This window comes from Carassius gibelio, chromosome A9 (assembly GCF_023724105.1).
Source record: "Carassius gibelio isolate Cgi1373 ecotype wild population from Czech Republic chromosome A9, carGib1.2-hapl.c, whole genome shotgun sequence".
NCBI classification, from domain to species: Eukaryota; Metazoa; Chordata; class Actinopteri; order Cypriniformes; family Cyprinidae; genus Carassius; species Carassius gibelio.
This window is the reverse complement of record NC_068379.1, coordinates 30,733,183-30,743,284: the sequence shown is the minus strand read 5'-3', so window position 1 is coordinate 30,743,284 and position 10,102 is coordinate 30,733,183. Positions and strand designations below refer to the sequence as shown.

Here is a 10,102-nt window from a genome sequence, read left to right as displayed (position 1 = left end):
GGATTTATTTATTTTTTGTGTTTTTTTATGTTCAACAAGACTGCATTTATTTTTTCTAAATTGAATTATTTAAATATTACTGCAATTAAAATGCAACGGTTTTCTATTTCAATTTATCTCTGTGATTGCAAAGTTAAATTACGGTCTTCAGTGTTACATTAACTCCTTCGTTGAAATCATTCGTTGAAATGTTGAAAAAGGTCGTGCTGCTTAATATTTTTGTGGAAACTGTGAAAATAGTTTTCGGAATTCTCTAAGCAAAAGTAAGTTCAAAAGAACTTACAGTATTTATTTGAAATATAAATATTTAGTAACAATGTAAAATATATTTAATGTCTCTTTTGATCAATTTAATGAGTGGGAAAAAATTACTTACCCCAAATGTTTGAACATTAATGTATATTTACAATAATGTCTTGGTGAACTTTCAAAATGTTTTTTTTTTTCCTACCAAATTTCCAGGACATTGGTTGAACTTCATAAGAAATTAATTCGTTTATGTGTGTGCATGTGTCAGCAAACAAGAACATTCACATACTGTGCAGAACTGGATGCCCCGGACACTGTTGCCAAGTCTGTCCAACGGAGGAGACCAGCACATGATGCCCATCACATTGGGCACAACCAGCAGAATACCACCAGACACACCTGACTTGGCCGGAAGACCCACCTGAAGAAAATAAAAAAAGTACATTAACATTACAAATTATAAACAGATAAATATGACAAACATAATTGCATTTAAATCAGGTGTGTTTGGGAATCAAAAATGCAAACCACAGTTATGTTGGAAATAAACTTGAATAAGCCTGAAATACTGCATGCTAACTATTAAGTGAATTTGAAAAAAAAGCATACTTTAATTAGCACAAATAATGGACACAAATATTCTCTAAAAAGTATATATGGACTTTGTATTTGGAGAAAGCAATCTACAAAACGTGTTTTTTTATGTCGCACTGTATATCTCAAAGCTAGGGGGATTTGATTTATGTTACTTGCATTTGTTGTGTTTACACACGTTTGAATCTGCACACACACTTACATGGAAGGCAAACTGTCCGGAGAAGTCATACATGCCGCAGGAGTGCATGAGGCTGAGGGTGTCTCGCACGGCCTCGGGGCTCAGCACACGCTCGCCTGTGATTGGACAGAAGCCACCGTTGGCCAGTGTGGCAGCCATGACGCTAGCGCTCTCACAGGTTACCTCGATGGAGCACAGCTGCACATATGGACACAAACACAAACACGCATGAATGAGAAATAGTATTAGGCAATGATTCAAAACCACAGTTTTATTTCAACATGCTTCATCTGGGAGCTTTCCTCGTGGATCTTACTGAAACAACACCCTAAGAATTTGTCATCAGCAGCACTATCCCATTACAAACGTTGCATGATCTCAGAGGCACATGACAGGAGTCAAGAGACTGAATCACCAGACTGAAGTCCTGCCATACTTGTGCCATGTCAAACTAAGCAAGAGCCATCAACTTTCCATGATCTCCAATAACCATTCCACTGTAGTGTATCGACAGTGACTCACAGATTTCTGATTCTGATTTGCAAGCTCTTGCTTTGATCCCAATTTTTGTTATATTTCTTTATATATTGATTCATTTGGTAATATACTACCATTTGAAAGTTTCTTTTAAGTTTTATTTCAGCAAGGATGGATTGAATTGATAAAAAGTGAAAGTGAAACATTTAGATTTTTTTTTTAAATTCAATTTCAAATAAAAGTTTTTTTTAGAAGTTTTCATTCATCGAAGGATCCTGAAAAAAAGTTTTAGCAAAAATATTAAACAGATTTAATATCAGATAAGAGTCACCAAATCAGCATTGCCTTAACTGGAATAAATTACATGTAAATAAATTAAACATTAACATTTTAAAATGTATAAAATCATTTTAATATTTTTTTTCAAATAACAGAATTTTGCATATGGTTTGTATACCATATATTTTTAAATCGCAATAATATTTAACAATATTGCAATTTTAATGTATTTTTGATCAAATGAATGCATAAAAAAAAAAAAAACTTTACTAACCCCAAACTTTAGAATGGTAGTGCATATCAGTTACAATATCAACATTTCAAAAGGCAACCCCAAAATCCATTGCGATAAACTCATAACTGTTATGTTTCAATCTGACAGTAACTTAGAAATGGAAGGCATCTCTGTACACACCTGAAAGTACAAGTCCAGAACAGCAGTCATGTCTGTACCATCTGGAAAGCACTGCGTAAAAGAGAAAATTAGATAAAAAAAGAACCACTCCTGTAAGAAAAGGGGCCATTCACACAGAATATGTTTTTCCATTCCACTAGACTACTTTTCCGTTGTTTTTCTATGTAAACATGCACTAAAGAGACATCTTTGACCATGGCGCTTGTGTGTTAAAAACACAAAACTCTAGTGTTTATTCCCTGTTCCACTGCCTATATCTCACGTTTTCCAACAAAGCAAGTCACAAGTCACAGCATATAAAATGTGAAGGGTATATGTGAAGAGAAACAGAGAGACGGTTGGGTGCAATAAATCACTAAATCACATCAAAAGCTCCCTGAGATACTAACCTTCTTTTCTTTCAGGTAATAGCCAATAGCGAAATTCCTGTCTCCCGACTCACGCTCCGACTGAAATCTAGATCAGTTGACATAAATAATAAGTTGCCTTAACCGAACCCATCAACATAAATCATACATAACATAAATCAGATACTGAATGTACTAAAGAGGTCAGGACTACTGTATATATTTGGACTGTTTGCCAACAGTATCTATGATCAAATCTACAGAACCGTTAGCTCAACATACGTGGCATTGCTGAAACCGACATATTCATTTCCAGCCATCTTCTTCAAGTAGTTCATCAACTGCAAGACAGAAATCAAAAAAGGTAAATCAAACTCAAAAAACAACAGCTCATGTGAAAAAAAATTGATCGTAATCTTTTGATAAATGACTTACATAATCAAACTTCTCAGCATTGCCCGCACCTTGCTGTAAGACACAGGAAAGAAATAAAAGACATAAATATTCTGTCTAATCTGTCCTTCCAACATTAAAATAGATAAAAGTAGCATCATGAGGGTAAAAAATCAAAACCGTAACTAACTCATTCAGATTAGCAGTAAGGGAATGTATCATTTAGTTCCTTTAATATTACCAGTACAATGCTAAAATCATCAGTTAGTAATCTGTTGTTAGAAATCAATGAGAAGATTAAAATCATTTCATATGTGAACTACAGTGAAGTACTGTTATGCTCTTCAAAAGAAATGATGATGAAATGTTACAGAGCAAAGACTGGAGTTAAACGTGTACATGAAGACCTGTAGGTCAAACAGAGAAGTGGATGTGAATCAGCAGGGTTGGGAACGTCTTGAGATGATGTGTGAGGAGGATCTGTGCATTGTGTGTTGATGTATTTCTGAGTGAGTGTGGATCAGTGTTCATTAACTTACAACATCCTGCCACTGAGTGTGGGTCAAGGCACCCATTAAATTAATCCAAAGAGCCACTGAGCTTCATGGCATTATTGCAATAAACCAAGAGTGACTAATGTGTTTGACTGTCTGAGAGACTGCTGAACATCAGGGGTGTAAAGTACTCAAATAACTGCACTTAATTACTATATTTATGTATTATTTTGGGAAACTGTATTCTTACCTAATTACATCTCCGAAGAGAAAAAATTTCTTAATTCTACAAATGCATTAAACCTTGACAATACTTTTGCTGCATGTATAAACACTATCATTCAAAAGTTTTGTTGATGAAAGAAAGTAATGCTTTCAATCAGAAAGGATAGATTAAACTGATCAAAACCTAGTTTTGAAGACTTACAAAATAATTATTTCAATTAAATGCAGGATATAATTTTTTTTTATTATTATTATTACGGTTTCCACAGAAATATTAGGCTGCACTTTTCAACAAACAAAACTTTTCTACACTGATAATAGTAAGATAATAGTAAGAAATGTTTCTTGAGCACTGAATCAGCATATTAAAAAGATTTCTGAAGGATCATGTGACACTGAAAACTGGAAATGTATGGCTGCTGAAAATTTAGCATGACACTTTGACCTAGGGCTGATCGATTATAGCAAAAATCATAATCGAGACTATATTGGTCAATATTGTAATCACAATTATTTAACACAATTATGAGTGGACCAACTGACCAAAACTTTATATGAGTGATTTATTTAAAGATAGCTATAAGATAGCAAAGTTCCCAATATATATATATGTAAATAAGGTTGCTATTACATTTATATTTTAAGAAAACTATAGTCTTCGAGCAATACAAAGACAAAACACTGAATTAAATCGGTTACTATACAAAGTTCTTTCTTATTGGATTCTTTATTCAATTATGCTATATTAATACTAAATTAAAATTCACAGCTCCCATAACTGAATGCATACACAACTTCTCTGTACATTTTACACCCCTGCTGAACATTATTTTTTATTGCAAACCCAGATTACTTCAGAAACCCACAAATGCCATGCATCAATATTTTTGATCTTCGTAAAAAATGATGAATAAAATAACACATGGCCTCTATGGGCTTCCATAGTTTCCAGCACTAAAGACCATTTGGTCTCGCACAGATGCTCTATTTTATGCAATCGCCGTCTTATTAAGGAACACAATGGCACTAATGACATTTTAGTATCCAGGCTTGTTCATGGGGAGGGAGGAAAAATGGAAAGGAAAAATTACCAACGTCATTGACCTGCAGCAGTGGTCAAAAAATCCCACAGATCCTACGTCTGCAAAATATGCAACAACATAAAACAGCACACAGAGCCTTCAACAGCATATCACATGCTTTTAGTACACGCTCATGACGGCGCTCAAGGACTCGGAAGGAAAGGGAGGAAATGATGTCATGCTTTAATTAGGTGCACAGGAAACCTGACAGGCACGACTTACATTAAGCACTGCCCTCCCGGAACACATCGGTGGGGTGAAAGACATTTTGCGTCAAGCGAATATCATTCACAGGAGAACAATATGAGAAGAGCAATCACAATGGTTGATTTTAGGTGTGATGGGAGATGTGAGGTTGCATTGTTCACGCAGAGTGACGAAGCATCCTTTTAATGTGTGGATTTGTCCTGGGTTAAAATTTATTCTTGGGCTGTCAATTGACTTTTTAAATCAAATGAATTGCATGGTTTGTAACCAACTGACAAATTGTTAATTTGCTGAGAAAAGTCCCCAAAAGAAGATTAAAGTATAGATTAGAATTGCCTTTAGAAATCAATATATTCCACAGTGCACTCTTTTGCAGTCGAGTTTGTCATTCTCTTAAATGTTGACTTGTTTTGTCCATCCACAGTGTTTTTCGATGTAGACATGCACTAAATATACGTCAGTGACGGTTGCAATGTCAAGACAAAAGTAGTTCATCTTTCTATGATTGATTGAAATAAAATTCCATGTTAAATTGACAGCCCTAATGAGTGCATAAAGTTTTGAACAGTTTTTTTTTTTTATTATGAGAGCTTGAGGATGAAAAATTCTATTTCCTAGAAATGTGTATGTGCGTTTGTATGTGTGTTTGGTTTAGAAATGATCATTCTGCATTAATCGCACACATACATATTATATGCAAGCCAGGGCTCAACTGTGAGCATATATTACAGTGTCAACAACTTTACATAAGGCAATAAGAACCTTTGAATCTACAACATCTATATTACAAAACCCACACTAACCCAGCTGGAGTGTTTTTCTTGTCTCTTGTGTTTGCACATGGATAAAAACAGATAAAAGACCAAGGTGCATCTGTTTTTACACACAAACACAACCAAAAGGTGCAAACAACTCCAAGAAATACCAGCCGGGCTTAAGAAATACTCGTAGCAAATATTCAAAATATATAATATGATGCATTTTATGGTTTATGGAGATTTTTTTTTAAAATAAGGCACAAGTAGGGCTGGGCGATATAATCAATATTCACAATATATTTGCAATGACTTTTCCTTGATGTAAAATCAAGCAACACTGTGAATATCATATTGATTTTAACACAAAGTTTCCTGAACATTTTAATAGCATTAAGTAGTAAAAATGGCATTAGACTTGGTAAGTTTGATTCATTTCCACAAATCAGTTTGAACTGTCTGATTCAAAACTTTGATTCAGTGATTTGTTCGCTTCTTGTGTGAGACTTGCAAGCACTTGCAATAATTACGTATGGGCTACTGAATGGGCTCTGTTATGTAAATTAGATCACTTTCAAATATTTTTTGTGCATTTTTTGTATAAAGCATTTATTTATTTTGTTCTATCACCCAGCCCAAGTCACTAGAGAGGGTGGAAAAAATGTGGAGAATAGAAAGTCTGAATGAGTTTTACTTAAAATTCATTGCAAACAGACTTCTAACAACAATGGTCCTGAAAACAGGATGAACTCCACACAATTTTGTTTACAACGAGAGTGAAGGCACTGTTTGCAGAAATAAAACAGAGAAAAGACAAGAAGCACCTTGAAAACACAATCACTTTTTCAAAATACAACTACAGCCAAAATCTCTTAAAATGTGATTACTGCATGTGTCTCAAACATCTTTATCAACAATCTTCAATATCATAATCTGTTCTGGCTAATTCAAATAGGATGTTAGTACAGTTAGGAAGAGGAGTTAAAAAAACCTTCTAAACAGAAAATGAACTAAAAACGAGCGGAAGATGCTTACCTTGATAAGAGAGGTACACACGATTGCACCAGCATTCACCATTGGATTATGGGGTTTATCTGTAGGAAAATATACATTCTTGTGTTCATTGTTTTGATTTTTAGGTTGCATAATTAAAGGGCACATTATGATCAAATTTAAGACAAATGTTGAAACTTTTTTCTGATAGTAGAAGAGAGCAGTCATGCTGAAGCTGATGGTTGTAATCCTTACCGTCCTCGTTCAGGAAGAGCTTGTTGAAGCGTAAGCCACTGGGCTCTTTCCCAATGAATTGGTGCACATATTCAGTGCCGTGGTCATGGACTGCAATAGCGTACTTGAGTGGCTTCACGCACGACTGCAGGCAAAATGGCACTTTAGTGTCTCCCACTGTGTGTCTGTGCAAAGGGTAAACAGAGATCAGAAGCAGAGACATCGTCCTATGGTCCATATAAGCAAACAAACATAACAATGATTTTAAAGCTGAACCTAACAGCCACACTGTGACTCTAACATGATATGAAGATGTTTAAAAATACTGGGGGAAAAATACATGGGCCTCATTGACACACAGACTCCAAGGAATTTAAATTTGTGACCTTTTTAAACAGCTATTTTCACACTCTATTAAGTCTCACAAAGAAAACATTTTCAATAATTATGTACCATTTAGGCTACTGAATGAATATATATATATATATATATATATATATATATATATATATATATATATATATATATATATATATATATATATATATATATATATATGGAGTAAAGATAAACATTCTAAAAAAACATTAAAAAAAAATAAATTGTTGTTTTTTTCTACAATTAATTAACAATATTTAGCAGTTGTGTCAATGGGCAGTGCTTTTTTAGTTGCGGTGAGATTTAAATTATGATTTTGCTTTAACAATAACATTTCAAAGCATGAATAGAACAAAGATGTTATTCCGTCAATTTTTGTCAATAGGTCAAGGCTCTGGCACAGTGTTGTTGACCAAAAGAGCTAGTTACTGTTTAACTGGTAATGAATCTAGTATCAACACAGAAGTATGTAGACACCCATGTATCTTTACAACAAATCCTATATAGCACAGGGTAAAAACATGCAGATTATATCTTAGTATGTCCCAAAGATTAAAGGATGTACCTTGAAACATGGGTCTAAGTGTTGAGGGAATATTAATGACTGTGAGATTATAGTCCTGTTATCAATAATTCTCAAATCAGAGGATTAACATTAGCACATTTTATCTGCTCTGGGTGACTAGTCAAGGAGAAACATGGAGCGTTTTCTGAATGATAAGATAAGCTGCAACTTCAATGTACGTTCAATTCAAGTGGTCTGGTTGAGAAGTTGTTCAAATATGAACAATGTAACACTCTGCCACCAGGCTAAAGCTTTTTAAGCAATAAATGCCGTGAAAAAAACAAAGTTCCTCTCAGTAGATGAAGCTAAACCAAGCCAAATCTCAAGCTAAAATAAGTAGTTGTCAGTAGATGAAGGTGTGTGATTCATACCTTTGTCCATCTACTGTGCAAAGGGAAACGGCCCACAGATCTGGGCTGAATTTGGCAATTTGGGGAATGTAGTCAGCAACCTGTGAGCAAAAGAAAAAAAGTGATCAGAAACAAGTCAAGTTGAAAAGAATCACTAAGAGTTCATATTCGTGTTTCTCCCATCTTACCAGCCCCCCGGAGAGCTTTCTGGCCTTTTCATAAAGTGTATCGATGTGGGAAGCAAAAGGCTGGAAATCAGGGATGACAAATTTCTTCCGGAAGGCCTGTGTTAGGAGAACAATATTGCTCTGGACACACCTGGAGAAACAAAGAGGACAGAGCTGAAGAACTAAAACCTACCAGTGGGTTGCTCCTCGGTTCTGGTAGAAAGTATGTAATAATTTTTTCCCCAAGTAACTACTTGACAAATATCAGAGGTAAAAATTACTTAAATGAGACATAACTTCACTATTAACTTGACAATATGAATGATAAAAAGTACATACATTAAATAAATTGGCTCAGTCCTCTTGATTGGTTGTAATTTTTTTTTTTTTTTTTGGATTTTAGGAAGAAAAGTGTTTAAAATGCAACACTTTAGTATTTTGTATTTATCGCAGCCCTCAAGAATAAATTCAACACGCATAAATACAGAAACACAGACATTTTATTCACTTGAAACAATCATTTACACTCCTCCCTCTTTCCTTTAAATGTTTATTTGATTGCATTGATTAAAAGGTAAAAGAGCAACAGACTGGATCTGAACATTTCCCACAGAAGAATGAAAGATTTTTATTTATTTATTTTTAAATATCAGAATGACTTTTGCAAAAGTAGGTACTATATCATACAATGCAATCAACCTGACTTGACCTTTTTCCATGTCCAAAGCAAAAGTAAAAAAGCACATATTTTGAACATATCTTTCTCAAGACATTTTACAGAATAATAGAAATTGAGTTTACATCTCACAACTCTTAATTTTTTTCTCTGATTTCTTTGTTTAGCCTACATCTTGCGATTGTTTTTTTTTTCCCGTCATAGAATAAAAAGATCAAAGAGGTAATTTCGACTTTGTCACAATTAGGACTTTTTTCTTGCAGTTGCGAGTACATATTTCACAATTCAGCCTGAAAAAGTCTGAATTGTGACATAAAAAGTCACAGTTACCTTATTTACATTTTTATCCTATGGCAGTAAGTTTTCATAACATTATTCTTAATCTCGTGAGTGAACATCATTTTCATCATACGTGTTGAAAGTGTGGTTTAATGGTTTCATTTTTTTTTGTTTAAATGGTTAAATAAGGCAGAACTGCAACTTCAAGAGAAGCTGTAAAACAGACATCTATCAGGCTTGTTTATGCCGGAGGCAGGTTTTATGAATGACGTTTGAGGAACGACACAGCTAGAGGGAGCAGACTGACAGGGTTTGCTCATAAATAAGACACAAAGTGCCGTCAACCAATCACAACTTCTATATAATGTAGGCTTTCATATAAACAATATGTGTAGTATCTAAATATGCATGACAAAGTGCATATTTCTTGCCTCTTCTCAATTGAAGGGAATTACTTTATTTCAATGCAACGAGCTTGAATTAATTTGACTTCTAAACCATCTTAACAATCCTGATGATCAAACAGGTTTACAAGAAAAAACACAATGCATTTTATTCAACAGCTAGAATCAGTTCAGGTTAAAAGTTTGTGGTCAGTAAGATTGTCAGCTTTATTAAGAAGGATGCATTAAATAGACCGTAAAGACATTTGTAATGTAAAAAAAAAAAAAAACGTCTTAAATAAATGCTGTTCTTTTCTATTCAGCAAAGAATCCTGAAAAATGTATCATGGTTTCCAGTACAATATTAAGCAGCATAACT

At 34.2% G+C, this 10,102-nt stretch overlaps 1 protein-coding gene across 6 annotated transcripts in view; it reads right to left on the bottom strand.

Moving 5' to 3' along the window:
* Positions 1-10,102, bottom strand: part of glsb (glutaminase b) — a 39,282-nt gene that overhangs the window by 15,553 nt on the left and 13,627 nt on the right. For 4 of the 6 annotated variants that reach the window (XM_052606837.1, XM_052606838.1, XM_052606839.1 and 1 more), the window contains exons 4-13: positions 8,407-8,536; positions 8,240-8,319; positions 6,947-7,110; positions 6,734-6,792; positions 2,978-3,010; positions 2,825-2,883; positions 2,585-2,651; positions 2,196-2,246; positions 1,046-1,222; positions 539-670 (exon numbers count right to left, since the gene is read on the bottom strand). In XM_052606837.1, coding sequence (XP_052462797.1) covers positions 539-670; positions 1,046-1,222; positions 2,196-2,246; positions 2,585-2,651; positions 2,825-2,883; positions 2,978-3,010; positions 6,734-6,792; positions 6,947-7,110; positions 8,240-8,319; positions 8,407-8,536 — 952 coding nt within the window. Of the gene's footprint in view, positions 1-538; positions 671-1,045; positions 1,223-2,195; positions 2,247-2,584; positions 2,652-2,824; positions 2,884-2,977; positions 3,011-4,745; positions 4,796-4,958; positions 6,713-6,733; positions 6,793-6,946; positions 7,111-8,239; positions 8,320-8,406; positions 8,537-10,102 lie in introns of those variants that run through there. The other 2 variants (XM_052606842.1, XM_052606841.1) reach the window with 2 other exon arrangements.